This window comes from Vombatus ursinus, unplaced genomic scaffold (assembly GCF_900497805.2).
Source record: "Vombatus ursinus unplaced genomic scaffold, bare-nosed wombat genome assembly UNPS02014807.1, whole genome shotgun sequence".
Classification (NCBI taxonomy): domain Eukaryota; kingdom Metazoa; phylum Chordata; class Mammalia; order Diprotodontia; family Vombatidae; genus Vombatus; species Vombatus ursinus.
The window spans coordinates 55881412-55899174 of record NW_020954585.1 but is presented as its reverse complement, the minus strand read 5'-3'; the positions used below and the strand labels follow the sequence as shown (position 1 = coordinate 55899174).

Here is a 17763-nt window from a genome sequence, read left to right as displayed (position 1 = left end):
TCTTCTTCTTCTTCTTCTTCTTCTTCTTCTTCTTCTTCTTCTTCTTCCTTCTTTTTGGTAAAAGGATTTCTCATTTTGAAGCCAACCTCACTAATTCATATTTAAAAGAGAAGGCAGAGGGGAAGGGTGAGGCAAACTTCAATTCACGGAATAGAAGAATTCCAAAATGGTTTTTTTAATGAAGTTTAAAATACTGGTATAGATAATGATTTAGGATCATATCTCTAGAGCAGAGCCTCAGTATCAGTATCAGACTGCTATTGGCAATCTGTTGAAACCCATGGACCTCTTCTCATAAAAATGTTTTTAAATGCATAAAATAAAATACATAAACTCACAAAAGAAACCAATTATTTTGAAATGTATCTATCAAAATATTAAATATTTTACCCCAGGTTAAGAACCCCTGCTCCAGAGCTCCTTGAAACTCTAGAGGCCAATTAGTGTCCCTTCATGCTATGAATGTGAAAACTGATGCCCAGGGAAGTCAAGTGACCTAGCAAAAGCCACAGAAGCTACTGAGGTTGTCTGCTACAATGGAAAGAGAACTAAACTTAGAATCATCCAGGACTGGGGCTGAAATCTTGGCTCAGCCATGTGACTATTAAAAAACAGGTCACTTAACATTCCTAAGCCTCAGTTTCTACATTTGTCAAATTAAGGAGTTGAACTAGATAATTTCTAAGGTCTTGTTCTATTCTAGATCCATGAACCTATTCTATTTGCTGCATAGATAAGGGTTAGTTGTAATTCACCCATTAGTTTTTCAAGTGAGTAGGTGTTGACAATAGGTAGGTTAAACATGACCCTTGTCATCCTGCTTATACTATATTTATACTTGTTTAACAAACTCTGTCTTTAGAGATGGTACAGAGGCAAACTTCAAGCTAGGCCTGGCTAATTAATTTAAAATTATTAGAATCCAAATTAATGAAGTTTTATTTACCATATAGCTTAAAAGAAGTGAGCCTTCAATTGGGACATCAAAAACTGTTTTATATGAAAACTTTGTTGAAGTAATATGATTTCATTATATGAATAATAATTTCATTATATGAAATAAGAAAGATGCTTTGGGCCTGAGAAGACCCCTTTGGGGAACAGAAAGGAGAAAAGCCTCTTTTGCACCTCTATTAGAACCAGAGAGAAACCTGGGAAGTTGATGAGATTAGGTTCAATATTCCCTACCTTTGTTTTCTGAATCCATTTCCTTTCCACCTCACCCCACTCCACCCCCTATCAATGCCATCATTCACTTTAACCTCATCACTGTATCCTCTCACACAAGCACACACACCCCCATACACAGAGATATCTCCCCTCATATTCTGCTGCTCTTTTCTCTGTAAAAAAGGGAAGTAATCATTTCACACATAGGTGCTAACTAGTTAATGTGTTATCCCTCCCTGGAATGCTTGGATAGAGGTTTCTCAGGGAAAAACCAGTCCTAAACTAAAGGAAAAGAGGAAATAATGGTAGAATTTCAGGCAATCGGCAGTAGGACAATGGAGGGAGATATGCCCTTCCTATAAGACTGTCTCTGTCCCCTATTGTAACAAAATATTGTTAAATTTTTTTACACGTAATTGGGAAATATTTAATTAAATAAATAAAAGTAATAAGGTCTTCCAGTTAGTTCACTTTTTCCTACAAAGGTGTGCCCCAAATACTCCTCTCATTGAAGTTTTCTACTCATTGTCCTGAGCCTAATAGCTACTTTTACTAATTTAAGTCCATAAAATTGGAAGTATTTTTGAACAGAGGGGTGTGTGTGTGTGTGTGTGTCTTTGCCACAAGGTAGGCTGCCTAAAAGTATGTTACTTGTATAACTAGGAACTAAAGAAGAACCGTATAGAGAGAATGGGACTCAGAGACCAAAAGGAAGGAGAGTTAGGGAATGTAGTCATGGTGCAACCCTAAGAGCCTTGATTTTAGATGAGTATCTCCTTCCAAAGCATGAAACCGTATGACTGAAGAGACTATCCAGAGGTGATTTTGTCTGCCCTCCTATCCTCAGTGAGAAATGTTACCTAAACTTTTCTTGAAAGATGGTACCAAAACCATCCTTGAAAAATGGCATCTTCCCTATTCACAAGGAACTTAACGTACTGTTGTTGGGTAATTTATCTGAGTGATGGCTATTCTTTTTAAAAAATTATTACTTTTATTTATTTAATTAAATATTTCCCAATTACGTGTAAAAAAAATTTAACAATATTCTTTTTAACATTTAAGTTCCAAATTTTCTCCCTCCCTAACTCCCTCCTTGAGAAGGCAAGCAATTTGATATCAAGTCATGCAAGACATTTCCACATTAGCCATGTTGTGACAACAACAAAAAAAAAGAAACAAACAAAATAAAATGATAAAAATAAAGAAGGTACAAAAAGCATGCTTCAATCTGGTTTCAGAGTTCATCAGTTCTCTCTGTGGAGGTGGATAGCATTTGTAATTGTCTTAGGTCATTTCTTGATCACAGTAACTAAGTCTTTCACAGTTGATCATCCTTAAAATATTGTTGTTATTGTATACAATGTTCTCCTGGTTCTGCTCACTTCACTTTGTATCAGTTAATATAAGTCTTCCCAGGTTTTTCTGAAACCACCTCCTTATTATTTATGCAATAGTATTTCACCACAATCATATACCACAGTATATTCCACCATTCTTCAATTGATGGGCATCCCCTCAATTTCCAATTCTTTGTCACCATAAAAAGACCTGCTATAAATATTTTTTGTACAAATAGATCTTTTCCCCTTTTCTTTAATCTCTGAGATGCAAACCTAGTAGTAGTATTGCTGGGACAAAGGGTATGCATAGTCTTATAACCCTTTGGGTGTAATTCCAAATTATTCTCTAGAATAGTTGGACTCTAGTTCACAACTCCACCAATAGTGCATAAGTGTCCCATCCCAGAATCTACATCTCCTCCAGCATTTGTCATTTTTCTTTAGTATCATGTTAGCCAATCTGATGGATTGAGGTGGTATCTCAGAGTAGTTTTAATTTTTATTCCTCTAATTGGTAGTGATTTACAGCATTTTTTCGTGTGACTATTGCTAGTTTTGATTTCTTCTTTTGAAAACTGCCTACTCATATCTTTTGACCATTAGAACTGGGGAATGGCTCTCATTTTTATAAATTTGGCTCAGTTCCCTATGTATTTGAGACATGAGACCTTAATCAGAGAAACTTGCTGAAAAACTTTCCCCCCAGTTTTCTGTTTTCCTTCTAATTTTGGCTGCATTTGTTTTGTTTGTGCAAAAGCTTTTTAATTTCATGGAATCAAAATTATCCATTTTACATTTTGTGATGCTGTCTATCTCTTGTTTGGTCATCAACTCTTACCTTATCCATAGCTCTGACAGGTACATTTTTCCATGCTCCCCTAATTTACTTATGATATCATCCTTCATATCTAAGTTATTTATCCATTTTGACCTTATCTTGATATATAGTGTGAGATGTTGGTCTATGCTTAGTTTCTGCCTAACTGCTTCCCAGTTTTCCCAGCAATTTTTGTCAGATGTTGAGTTCTTAAACCCCAAAGATTAGATCTGCAGGGTTGTCAAACACTAGATTACTGTAGTTGTTTACTGCTGTGTATTGTGCATCTAATATATTCCACTGATCTATATTTTAGGCAGTACCAGATTGTTTTGATGATTACCACTTGGTAATTTTGTTTTAAATCTGGAACTGCTAAGCAGCCTTCCTTCACTTTTTTTTTTAAATTGATACCATTGATGTTCTTGACCTTTTGTTCTTCCAGATGAATTTTCTTACTCTTTTTTCTAGCTCTGTAAAATAATTCTTTGGTAGTTTGATTGGTATGGCACTGAATAAGTAAATTAACTTAGGCGGAATTGTCATTTTTATTATATTGGCTGTACCTACCCATGAGCAATTAATATCTCTCTAATTTTTATTTAGATCTGACTTTATTTGTACTAAAAGTGTATTGTAGTTGTGTTCATTTAATCTCTGAGTTTGTCTTGGCAATAACTGCTTTTCTTATAAGTAGAAAGACCTTTCTTACTTAGGTTTGACCCCAGTATCGCCTACTGCAATTTGAGGTCATTTCCTGGTTTTAGTATTCTCTCAATAAGCAGCCCCTCAAAGCTGATTCATTGAGTTTTCAATTGTCCTTAAAATAAATTGGCTCATTATTAAGATGAGAATTGCTTTCATGCCAGTTGTTCCTTTCAGATGGGAAGTGGACCCTGATTACTGTGAAGAGGTGAAGCAGACACCACCATACAATAGCAATCGCATTTTGGATATAATGGACATGACCATTTTTGATTTCCTAATGGGTATGTGTCTGATCCTGTTAAATTAACTATAAAAGAACTTGAATTATCGGGAGGGCCATGTGTAACCAAGCAATTTTTGATACACAGCATGAATATACGAGCCATAAATTTTACGGAATGCAGACCTACAAAATAGATTAAAACCATCAAATATTAACACAGATGTATTGTTAAAAATCACAGAGCATAATGCTACAGCTTGTTATTTCTGTGAAATAGGTCTAATGATCTGAGCCGGCACCTAAGATTTACTGTTTTTATTTTAGTTGTTAGGGCTTAAAGGTTGTACATTAGGGGAGTAAGAAATACCCTGCTCTCTGTGGAAGAAGCTAACATCTTTTATTTTACATCCTTGAATTTTCAACATCCAAGATTCAAAGCTCTTTCTGGTTCCCTCCTCAGGAAACATGGATCGACATCACTATGAGACCTTTGAAAAGTTTGGCAATGAAACATTTATTATTCACTTAGACAATGGAAGAGGGTAAGGGTTCTTTGTTCTTCTAGATAAAATGATAGAATTGTAACATCTCCATTTATCTGTATATTCACCTTCCCGAAACCTCAAACATCTGGTAGCCTGCCTGAAAGTGAAAATAAACAAAAGAGGCTTGTTAAAATAAATGAGAGTGGAGAGAAATCTGTCACAATGTCCATGTACCTGACCTTTTAAGAGAGGCACGGAGCCATTCAGGTCTATTGACTTAGAGTAACATGTAAAATTGAAAATAAATTTTAAAAAAGAATTAATTATAAAATAAATTACCCTTTGGAAATGCAAAGATAACTGTGGGATAAAAGTGACATCTGACAGCAGAGAGGAGTTGGAAGGATTCCTATCTCACCAACAGTCGGGCCATTTAGTACAGGGTCAAACAGTACCTTTTTTGCTTATCAAAGACCTAATATGTGTAAAGTACTTTGCAAATTTTAAGGGATTATATAAATGTTAGCTATTATCTTTACTATTAGTAGTAGTAATCTCTTATGTAATCCAGAGTATCCTGGATTGTGTCTATATTGGTATCCAGAGTATATCCAGAGTATCCAGATCTCTGGATTATATTTATATTGGTAACCCTGAGTCATCAATAAAGGGTGGGGGACAAAAATTTAGTAAGTACTTACTATGTGCCAGGCACTGTGCTAACTAAGTACTTTACAAATATTATCTCATTTGATCCTCACAACAACCTTGGGAGGTAGGTGATATTATTCCCATTTTACAGGTGAAGAAACTGAGGCAGACAGAGGTTAAATGACTTGTCCAAAGTCACGCACAGCTAGTAAGGTCTGAGGCAAGATTTGAATTCAAATCTTCCTGACTCCAGGCCCAACACCATCTAGCTGCCTTAACCCCTTACAGTATTAAGTTATGTTCATTAAGCTTTGTTTAAGAACAAGAAACTGCGCTACCAGCTATTTTAGAAAGATTTCCCATCCAAATGGGTAAAATAAGAAATGCTTGGATACACAAAACTGAAAGCTCCAGTTATCTGGAAAATTCATTTATGTAGAACATCCCATTCCATGGTGAAACTGGATAAATGAGCCATTATTGTAATTATACTATACAATAAACCATTTGACAGTTCATATCTCCCTGAATTTTCATCTTTACCCAACAACTTTATGTTCATTCAACAACATTATGTTCATTGTGCCTCCTCTTTTTCTGGTCTAGTCAACTCAACAAAACTCCAGTCAGCTCCAGCATAATGACAGGCTTCTCTTGTGCCTGTGTGTTTTATAGGACACACATAGATGCATACTTGACATTCTGTGACTCCCAATGTGACTATATATATTTAATATATTTCTTGCTTAAAATAGGTTTGGAAAATACTCCCATGATGAGCTCTCCATTTTGGTGCCTTTAAATCAATGTTGCAGGTGAGTTACTCCCAGTTGTTAATGAACTCCTTTCTCCATCAATTATCAGTACAAATAGTCCTGAAAATATAAGGCTTAAAATTAAATCAACTATTCTTCCAACCCCCGCATAACAAGTAGAGATGTAACTAGTCCAAGGGCAAATGGGGCATTGCCCATGTCACCAGCATTTGGAGAGGAAGCATGCTTGCTCCCTGAGAAAGGTATATATCCTTCTCTCAGCACCCAGTGTCCACATGCCTCTTGAACTCCATAGTCCTCTATGTAGCACCATTACCACACACAGCATAACCACCTTCAGGGTCCCATTGTTGTGATTCTTCTCTCCTTGGGCTCACTTTCCTTACCGCCTCCCATTAGGAATGAGGACCAGACTTTCTAAGGGATACTTGACTTCTCTCTGATTCTACTGTACCCACTGTGGGGCTGTCCTCTGTACTGCTGCACCCCTTTACGCCCAACTGAAATTACTCCAAGGAGAATAACCACCAGCTACTCCTCTGACCACAAGAAAAGAGAGAGATGATGTGACTAGGACTGTATTAGGTTATATTTGAACACAATAGTTTATCATTTTGAGAAAAATAATAGTCAGATGCAAGTAACTCCATATTTGAAAAATTCTAGTTATTCATTAATTGTTTTCAAAACAAGTGGCTTAGTTGGAATCATTGAATTTTAGAACTAGATGAGATCTAAGAGATTGTATAATCCAATGCTGTTATTTTATGGATAAGGCGAAAATCAGCATAGAAAGAATAGGGATTATTTTGTTTTCTGTATTTGTGTCCTAGCCCCTAGCAGAATACATGGCGTATTTATAAATGTTTGTCAATTGACTAATTGATTAATTGCTCAAGATATCACAACACGTTAGTGTTAGAGCTGAGACTAGAAATCCCATCTCCTGAATTCTGAGATATTGGGAGCAGAGCCATTCATCTCTCAAGTGATCTTTCTCCTAGGTAAGGAGACCAAGGGGGCAGGCAGTCTACCCATGCCTGGGTAGACTTTTGGCTGGGAGTGGTAATAAGCTCTTCAAGGTGACCCATTTAAAGCAAACCCCTATTTAAAGCAGGCTTTAAACCAGTCGAAAAGAAGTCAAGTTTTCATTGGGATGGTTTTTGTGAAATCACATTTTTATAGAGATTCCTGCATACACCCAAACCCCCTTATCTCCCACTCATCTACCCACCCATCCAAATATCTTCCACATCACAGAAAAAAATATGTTTAATTGGTAAGCAATGGCTTCTAAGTAGTCAGAGAGGTTCTATAAAGACCCATTGGGAAATAGTTTCATAGAGATTTTCCTTTAATCTGCTTTTAAAAAAAAATCTTCCTAAATGACAAAGGTACTTGTGATATAATAAAATGTCCCCTATTTTCCTCAGCTAAGAGTTCTTCGAGGGAAGGGGAATAATAACAATGATAACAATAATAATAATAAATATTTACATAACACTTTAAAGTTTACCAAGCACTTTAGATATATCTCATTTGATCATCACAACTTGATAGTAGGAGCTATTATTATCCCCACTTTAGAGATGAGAAAATTGAGCCCAAGAAAGGTTAGATGATTTGCCTGGGGTCATATAGCTAGGAAGTAATTGAGGCAGGTATCAAAATCAGGTCTTCCTCTCTCCCAAGTCCAATGCTCTATCCATTATGCCACCTAGTTTTCATCAAGGACATGTGTTTTTTCCTCTTCCTATACCTCATCGGTTGTCTGCTGCTCTAAAATATGAAATTAGCTGCCCGCATTTTAGAGTTGCTTTTATTTATTATTGCAATCATTATGTATGTTCAGTTGTCTGCTCTTTTTGCTATATATCAATTTATACAATTATTTCCATGTTTCCCTGAATTCTTTTTTTTAAGCTATACTCATATTTTATTCATATGCAGTACCACTGGCCATTCAGCTATTTCCCAATCCATAGGCACCTGCTTTGCTTCTAGTTTTGTGTTTTGTTTTGCTAGCGCAAAGTGTTCCTATCACCATTGAACTCTTTTCTAAAAAGCATATAGTGGAATGGGATTTAGGATTCTGGTGGGAAGGGGCAGCTAAGCCCATTTCAGATTCTGTATCATTTGCCTTGGGGGCATAGTAGAGGTCCAGTGACATAGCCCACTGCCCACTGCCCCTCAATCATAGGTTCCTAGAACCATAGATTGAGAGCTGGAAGGGGCCCTAAGAGGCCATCCAATCTAACCCTTTCATTTTACAGATGAGAAAATGGAGCCTTAAATGGATGATGTGACTTTTCCAAGGTCATATAGGTAATAGGTAGCAGAATCAGAATTTGAATTCCCAAGTTATGACTCAAGGTTCACCCATCGCTTTTTCTGCTATGCCATACTGCCTTCATATAATCTAGAGAATTAACAGATCATCTAATCCAACTACCACTTTCTTGGGGAAGAAAATGAGGCATGGAGAGGAGGAAGTGATATGGTCAAGGTTATATAGGGAGCAAAGCTAAGAATTAAACCCAGATACTATTACTTCAAATGTATAGTTATTTACCACTATCAGTCAATCAACAAGCAAGTACTGGGGATATAAAGGCAAAAATGAAATTAATGCCTGCCCTCAAAGAGCTTACATTCTATTGGGGGAAACAGCATTATACACATAAGTACATGCAAAGTTAAATACAAGATAATTTCAAGATGCTGGGCATTCTGTTCTAACAGTATTGTCCTTCTACATCCTTTTCAGGGGTCTTTGAGTATAGAATTACATCTCTAAAAGAGCCAAGATTATGGTTGCTTTGATTAGACTCAGAAAGATATCATCTTAGACCTTTGAGAGACAAAAGTAGTATAGTCAAAAGAACACAGAATGAGGAGTCAGAAGACTTGAGTATGAGGCCAGACTCTGCCCTTTACTAGCTATGTGACCTTGGGAAACATCCTTAAACTCTCTCCATTTTATAAAATGGTGATTTTTGTACTGTAGACTTCACCACATTGTTATGCAAATCAAATGAGATGATGTATGTAAAGTGCTCCCATCGTAAAACTGTGGCGAGTGGTTCCCATTATTGTACTCTTTATAGGTAAATGTTCAGAAATGCCTTCCTGGCTGGCAAAATAAGGTGGAAAATTGGGTACCTTCCTTTTTGAATAGCTAAAATGTGGCTAATGTTATATTGACACCCAAGACTGTAGGAAATAAATTTGAGGTACAATTATAATTAGCCTTTAAAGCTCCTTTTCCTGTATTCCTCCCCCTGCCAGCCCCTCATTGCCCTGGGCTTTTAGGTTATAGTGGTGTTTCCCCCAGGGAGGGAGAGACTCATTTTTACTCCAGTGTTAACTCATTGATGGGCAGCTAGGTGAATAGAGCTCTGGGCTTGGAGTCAGGAAGACTCATCTTCCTGAATTCAAATCTGGCCTCAGACACTAGCTGTGTGATCCAGGGCAAGTCACTTAACCCTGTTGTTCTCATTTTCCTCATCTGTCGAATCAGCTAGAGAAGAAAATGGCAAACCACTTCAAGTATTTTTGCCAAGAAAACCCCAAATGGGGTCATGAAGAGTTAGACACAACTGAAAAATGACTGAAGACTTTAAAAATATTTGTATGTGTATATACATATACATATACATATATATGCTAAACATCTCCAGGTCATGAAGAGTCGGACACAACTGAACAACGACAACAATGTTAACTCATTGGCACTGTAGTGTTAGGAAGCTGTTAACTCTTCCTAGATGATTTGCTGGACTGTAGGGAAAAGAAAGGTAAAACATCAGTACAAAGGTGTGAATCACTAATGGTAGGATTTCAGGGATTTTTTGGAGTGGCAGAGCTTTTTCAACACTTCCCAGCACACTTGACTTTTGTCCACTTCCACATAACATCTCCATGACTGGACAAGCATTGAATGTCCAAGCTAGACAGAGGATATCAGAGATCTTCTCAAACTTTTTGGTCTCAGGACTTCTTTTCACTCTTAAAAAGTTATCCCCCACCAAAGAGCTTTTGTTTATGTCTGTCACTTTTCACCATATTAGACGTTAAAATGTCAGTATCATTATGAAAATTGTTTTGACCCCAGGGTTCCCAGACCACACTTTGAGAACCACTGACCTAGACCAGCCAGTGTCGTCATAAGATTGGACCAGAAGATCATAGATTAGAGCCAGAAGACTTTAAGGTTATCTGTTTCCAACCTCTTCATCTTACAGAGAAGGAAACGGAGGCCCAGAGAGAGATAAAGTGATTCATCCAAGGGCATACAAGTAGGAAGTGGAAGAAGCTGAATCCAAACCCAAGTCCTCAAGACTAGAAGGTCACTGTTATTTCCATTGTACTACACTGTCCTTGTACAGTATTCAGATGAGCAGACTTTGCCCTAGAGAAATAAAGTGGTCATGCATCTACTTAGCAGTAAAGCCTAGACTGCAACCCGTATCTCCAGAATCTTAATCCACTTTCCACCACCCACAGAATCTGAACTTTATAGATGGAAGAACTTAGAAACCAACTAATAAAGTAGTTTGCCCTGGGTCACAAAAGAGGTAAGGGGCAGAGTAGTGCTAAATAGTAACTACTAATTTCTGCACCTGGAGAAGTGGCAGGCAGCAGGGGTTGAGGGGAGTAGGAATACCTCCACAGGGGGAAGTAAACACTATATTGGTTCTAAACTGCTGATGGAAGAGGAAGTACCCTGAGGACAGGGCCTGGCAGTAGACGGTAGGGGGATAAAGAGGAGAGGATATGCTGCCTGACATCACTGGAGCAGAGCAAGGGGGAAAGAAAGCACCCCTCCTCCTCCTGCCCCAAAAAATGTAGAGTAGGGGGGCAAAGGGGAAAGTGCTACCAAGCAGAGGTCGGTATTGTTCCTAGTACCCTTTAAATGCCCTGTTCTGGAACAAAGCTGTGGTCACCCTACTCTAGCTTACCTAGACTGCTAGTCAAATATATTACAGCTTTGTTGTTGCTGAGGCGTTTCAGTCATGTGCAACTCTTTGTGATGCCATTTGAGGTTTTCTTGGCAAAGATCCTGGACCAGTTTGCCATTTCCTTCTCCAGTTCATTTTAGAGATGAGGAAACTGAGGCAAACAGGGTAAGTGACTTGCCCAGAGTCACACAGGTAGTAAGTGTCTGAGGTGACATCCACTTGGTCGACTGTGTTAACCCATCACATGCTGTCTTGTGCTAGACCTCACCCAAAACAATAGCTCTGGGGTGGGCATGGGGATTGGGCCTCAGGACTTAAAGAGTTAAGACGAAAACTCTGAAGGCTCGGTGGTTAATCCAAATGGAATTTCAATAATTGTTCATTTTCAGAAAATATTTGAGTATTGGTTTTTGCAAAGTGATGAGTCTTTCTATTTATCCATCATTAAGTAGACTCAGGTCTTCCTGACTGCAAAGCCTGGAGCTCTATCCACTGTGCCACCTAGCTGCCCCGTACAATAGCTAGATCCTGATGAATATGAATAATGAATCCCATAAAGTGGTCACATTATTTGAATTTGCACTGCATATTTCCATTGGGCTGGAGCCAATGACGATATTTTACATAACTATAACTTCAAATAGTTAGAACTGGAATACATGGGGACCATTTCATTGTTCACAGTAACCCAGACTGCCTTTGCACTGCCTCTTCCCCTTATTACCCTGTCCAGCTATCACTCCCCAAGAGCCAATGAAGTGTATCCATTCTCTGTTCTGGTTTGCCAGAGGCCTGGAGAATGACTTTTTTAACCCTTTCTTTTCCAGAATAAGGAAGTCCACCTACCTGCGACTACAATTGCTTGCCAAGGAAGAATACAAGCTGAGTGATTTGATGGAAGAATCTTTGCTCAAAGACAAAATCGCTCCCATTCTCTACCAGTTACATTTAGAGGCCCTGGACAGACGGCTACGGATTGTTCTCCAGGCTGTTAGGGACTGCATAGAAAAAGATGGTTATAACAGTGTGGTTGAAAATGACTTTGACACTGCCAACACTATCACCACCAAGAGGTAGTGAAATTAAAGCAGCATTCCTGTTTTTACGAGTGAAGTAAGGAAAAGAAGAAAAAAAAGTCTTGCAAGAGACTATGTGTATGCCACTTTGTGAATTCAGTGAATTCAGAATTGAGATATAATTGTTCCCCAAGTAGGTAAAGACACTCTGAGAAGGATTAGATTATGAAACAAGTCCAATGCAATGCTTATAATTAGTTCCCCGAAACAATATGAAAGAGTTGGAAAAAATATTATGATCACTGACAGACGAAATGGATTGGTGGCAATTGCATTCTGTCCTTTTTTTTGTATAGAAAGGAGGCCTTTGATATTTTGTATTTGCATATGGTGTCTCTATGTATATGTGTGTATATACATATGTATATCTGCATATAATACACACACATGTATGTATAAACCACAGATCTACCTACCAAATTTCACAAAGGAGAGGCAGCATCATCTGATGCCTCACCATTTACTCCAGGCGACATCCACTTGGTCGACTGTGTTAACCCATCACGTGCTGTCCTGTGCTAGACCTCATTCAAAACTAAAGCTCTGGGGTGGGCGTGGGGGTTGGGCCTCAGTGCTTAAAGAGTAGAGATTGAAAACTCTGAAAGCTCGGTGGTTAATCCAAATGGAATTTCAATAATTGTTCATTTTCAGAAAATACTTGAATGTTGGTTTTTACAAAGTGATGTAAAATGATGAGTCATTCTATTTATCCATCATCAAGTAGCAATCCTGACCTTTCTAGATGGGCAAAGGGAAGCCGCTACTGTCCTGACTTTGCTTTTGATAGTCTGGTGTAAATATATACATATATGAGTAAATCTGCAGCCATAGGCTTACTTTTGCAGCATTTTTTTTTGTGGAATTGTTTGCAACGTGGTACAAGTACAATAAAAATATGGCAGATGTGTAGCTGGACTGCTTCTGTGGGTTCCTTGTCAATTACCGAACTGGAGAACCTTAGAACTTTTTACTTGGAAGGGACCTCAGGTAATCCTCCCTGCTGGAAGAATGGAATTCCCTCTTTGGCATCCCCAACAACAACCACAGAAATAGCTGTAACGCTTTAAGGTGTTCAGAGTGCTTTACAGATACCTCATTTGATCCTCACAACAACTCTATGGCTACAGGCTATTGTATCCCAAGTTTACAGATGGGGAAACTGAGGTAGGCAGAAGTGAAGTAACTTGACTAGGATAACACAGCTGTTAAGTATCTGAGGCTGGGTTGGAACTGGGGTCTTTCTAACTACAGATTCAGAGTTCTATCTATTGCACTACCTAAATGCCTACTTTGGATAAGTGGACATCTACCTTGGACTTGAAGAGATGAGGATTCAGCTATGATTATTCAGAAGGGCCCCCTTTTATTAAACCAAAATCTTCTCCTCTATGATCCCACTCAGTGGTCCTTGAAATAAAAAGGCCTGACCCTTTTTTTTAACAGCCCATCAAATATTTGAAAATGTCAAATTTAAAGGGTCAGCTAGGTGGTACAGTGGTTAGAGTGCTGGCCCTGGAGTCAATAAAACTCATTGGGGGGGGCCTAGGCAATGGGGTTATGGGTCACACAGCTAGTAAGTGTTATGTGTCTGATGCAGGATTTGAACTCAGGTCCTCCTGACTCCAAGGCTGGAGCTTTATCCACTGTGCCACCTAGCTGTCCCCAACAAGACTCATCTTCCCTGAGCTCAAATCTGACCTCAGACAATGACTAGCTGTGTGACCCTGAGCAAGTCACTTCACTCTTTAAAATGGGCTGGGGAAGGAAATGGCAAACCACTCCAGTGTCTTTGCCAAGAAACCCCAAATGGCGTTGGACACAACTAAAAAATGACTGAAGACTTTAAAAATATTTGTGTATGTGTGTATGTGAGTGTGTGTGTGTGTGTGTGTGTGTGTGTGTGTGTGTGTGTATGCTAGACATCTCCAGGTCCTTTGGCCAATGAAATAGTTTCAGGTTCCCTCAATGAGGTACCAAGTGTTAATCAGAAAGTCATAGCCATACAGGATGGATTTGACTAGAATTTCCTGAATATTAATCAGGCATTTATTAAGCATCTACCATTTGCTAGGCACTGAGCAAACAAAGACAAAAATGATCATCTCTATTCTCAAGGATTTTATATTTTAGCGATATTAGCCTATAAGATTCATAGCAAATTCGGTAAATAACCTTATTTTCCCCCTTTGGTATTTAAGATTATGGATTTAGAGCTGGGAATAATGATCTGCATGCTTATTGAGGGTATCCTTGGTTAAAATATGAAAAGGGGAGAAACAAGTGGTTCAGTGAACCACACTGATGGAATGAAGGAGGGAACGAGTGATGAAAAAAAGTAAAAAAGGAAGGGAAGGAGGAAGTAAAGGAGAGAAGGAAAAGAAAAGTAAGGAAGAGAACAGGGAAATAGGAAGGAGGGAAAGAAAGAGGGAGGAAGAAAAAAGAAGATGGAAGGAATAATGAATGAATTAATGCAAATAAATGTGGAAGATAATCTATTCAAATACAAATCTATCTGGCAGGATAATGTTTAAATGGAAATACGTCTGGAGGATTATTTTAGGTTTACAGAAAACCATGCTGAAGCCACAGGTCAATGGATATAAGACAAGTCTACAAGATTAAGAAGATACTTGATTTGTTCATCAAACACTGAACTCTAGATCCAAAGGTTACCTCATGACCTTGAAGTATGTAGTTTTAGGGCAAGTTAAATATTTATAGTCCTCTACTCCTTTTGAGAGTGGATAGTGAATAAATGGAACTTGTTCCTGCTTCCTCTCCTGTATTACTTTGTGATACAGCCAAGCTGACCCTCTTTCTGTCCCTAACACATGATATTCTGTCTCCTATCTCCTTCCATTGACTTTGCTATTGGCATACCTCCATGTCTGGAAGGCATTCTCTCTTGACTCTGCTTCATAGAATCCCTCTCTTTCTTCAAGATACAGCTCAAGCACCATCTTCTGCTTTTCCTGATCTTTCCCAACTGCTACTACCCTCTCTTCCAAGCTACATTGATTTTAACTATTTTTTCTTCTCTTTTGATTTATTCTATGTATACATACATGCACATACATAAATATACATATATAGGTCTACCTACAAAGTTCTAGGCCAGGGATCAGGAAGACCAGCATTCAAATGCAGCCTCAGACACCTAGTAGCTATGTGTCCCTGGGCAAGTCACTTAACCTCTGCCTCAGTTGCTTTAGCTGTAAAATGGGGACAATAATAATACCTACCTTGCTGATTGTTGTGAGGATCAAATGCCTTTGACACAGTACCTAGCACATAGTAGGTATGATATAAATACTTATTCCCTTCCCCCCCCTTCCTCTCTGACCTCCTTACCCATTGGAATGTAAGTTCCTCAAGAGTAGGGATTGTTTCATTATTTTTATTGGCCTCCCCAGCACCTAGCACATGCTACTCAAATAGGGTGTCTCTTTTAAGTCTGGCACCAAAGGCACCCCTTTAAGACAGAAGAAATGTCACTAGACTGCCTAAGAAGGGGGAAATTAGCCCAGGTCAGAAATGGAGTAGATCAAAACTTCCCTGGCAACCAGCAATGAGATTGGTCCTATGAATAACCATTGTACTTCCAACCCTGGGCAAGGGCAGTAAACCCAATCTCAAAACAGTTTGGTTTTGATAATTACATATCAATATAATTCATTTCCTTTGCAATCTATTTTATTTATTTAAAATATTCTGAGAATGGGTCCCTAGGCTTCATTGGGCTACCATTGAGTCCACAAAACAAAAAATGTTAAGAACTCTTGGTCTAGGGTCACCTCAGTTCTATGAGGAGGGGGACTTTAGTGGCAGGTCCTTCGTTGCATGTTATGGGTACTACATTAATGTCTGTCAAGTGAATCAAAAAATTAACAGTGAACCTTCAATTTGTCCTTGCTTCTTCCATGGTACATATTCTAAAAAGAATGTAAGCTCCCTGTGGACAAGGATAGATTTTGCCTTTGTAACCCCAGTGCTGTGTGACCCCAAATAAGTCACTTTACCCTGTTTGCCTCAGTTTCCTCATCTGTAAAATGAACTGAGAAGAAAATGGGGAGCCACTCCAGTATCATTGCCAAGGAATCCCTAAATGGGGTCACAAAGAGTCAGACTTGACTGAAAACCACCCTAACAACACCCTGTTTAAAGGCGGAAGAAAGGTTCAATTTTGAGTGTTAAATACTTTCTTTCAGATGATTCAAAGGCTTTCCTTTAGGGAGTTCATTCATAACCCGAGTTTCTTTCTTGCCATTGGAATGGGGAGGTGTGGGGGAGGGACAGATAGTATTGGAGGTCTAGTCCTAGGAAAGAGACGAGTGTTAAAAGTCAAAATGAGCCAGTACTGCTCTAACAATGAAGAACACTAGCCATGCTCCTCTGCAGGATGGAGGTGCCCTGGTCAGAGACCTGGATGATGAGCTAACAGTACCACTAGTCTAGCTGGCCCACTGTGGCATTTTTTCATTCTCTCAAATTTGCTTCCCACTTGTGGGCATTTTTCCCATTCCCATTCTCTGAATTTTTCATGGAATAGTAGCCATTTAGAATTGTTGTTGCTCAATCGTGTCTGACTCTTTGTGACCCCATTTTGGAGTTCTCTTGACAAAGCTACTGGAGTATTTGCCATTTCCTTCTCCAGTCATTTAGAGCTGGGGACCATCTTGCTGGGTGGCAGGCAAGCTAGAGTTGTATAGAGCACTGAAAGGTTAAATAACTTGCCCAGGGTCACACAATGAGTATGTGCCAGGGAAAGAGCATGACCATAGGACTGGTTTAGGATCCTTCTATCCTATAAGCAAAGCCACTTCTCAGGCTGTAGGTAAGAAATGGAAATGGAGCTATGGAATCCTCCTCATGGGGGGAGGTAAGAGAGGATAAGTGAGAAAGAACATTTCCTAGGGTATTGTGAATCAGCCTAGTATAATGTTTGGCGGAGGGGAATAATGCTCTCTATTGAGAGGACATCCAAGCTGCCAAAACCATCTGTTGAATATAATTCTCGAACTATAAGTGAACACTCAAAATGGGTCTGTCTTGCAGCCAGTAGATGTTGTAGACATAGTAAGTACATAAAGGGGTGTTTAGGGTCTTTCCTAATATGAAAAATTAGCCTGAAAAACAGTTCATGGGAGTGAGCATTGATAAGCTAGCTGGATACAAACAGATTCTGGCAGAGGCTACAAAGTGGGTTGGGCCAGGCTGATCATGATCTCAAAGCCCAGTGGAGTGAATTTTGAGCAGAGTGAAAAATGAAGCACACTTTCTGTAATTTTTTTTTTGAGGCAATCTGGGTGTCAACCTGAAATTTTAATGAACAGTCAATACAACAAAACGGTGGGCTTTAATCAGGGCAAAGGAATTACAGATCTGTGTAGCAAGTACTGGAGAAAGGAAGAAAGGAAGGAAGGAAGGAAGGAAGGAAGGAAGGAAGGAAGGAAGAAAGAAAGAAAGAAAGAAAGAAAGAAAGAAAGAAAGAAAGAAAGAAAGAAAGAAAGAAAGAAAGAAAGAAAGAAAGAAAGAAAGAAAGAAAGAAAGAAA

The 17763-nt window shown here is 38.7% G+C and overlaps 1 protein-coding gene across 1 annotated transcript in view; it reads left to right on the top strand.

The window, feature by feature from the left end:
• The window catches only part of LOC114052374 (extracellular serine/threonine protein kinase FAM20C-like), a 146946-nt gene extending 133821 nt beyond the window's left edge, over positions 1 to 13125 (top strand). Inside the window, exons 7-10 of the mRNA XM_027874947.1 lie at positions 4213 to 4319; positions 4722 to 4803; positions 6153 to 6212; positions 11962 to 13125. Of these exons, the coding sequence (XP_027730748.1) occupies positions 4213 to 4319; positions 4722 to 4803; positions 6153 to 6212; positions 11962 to 12211 (499 nt within the window). The 3' untranslated portion in view covers positions 12212 to 13125. The remainder of the gene's footprint in view (positions 1 to 4212; positions 4320 to 4721; positions 4804 to 6152; positions 6213 to 11961) is intronic.
• Positions 13126 to 17763: the final 4638 nt, after the last annotated feature.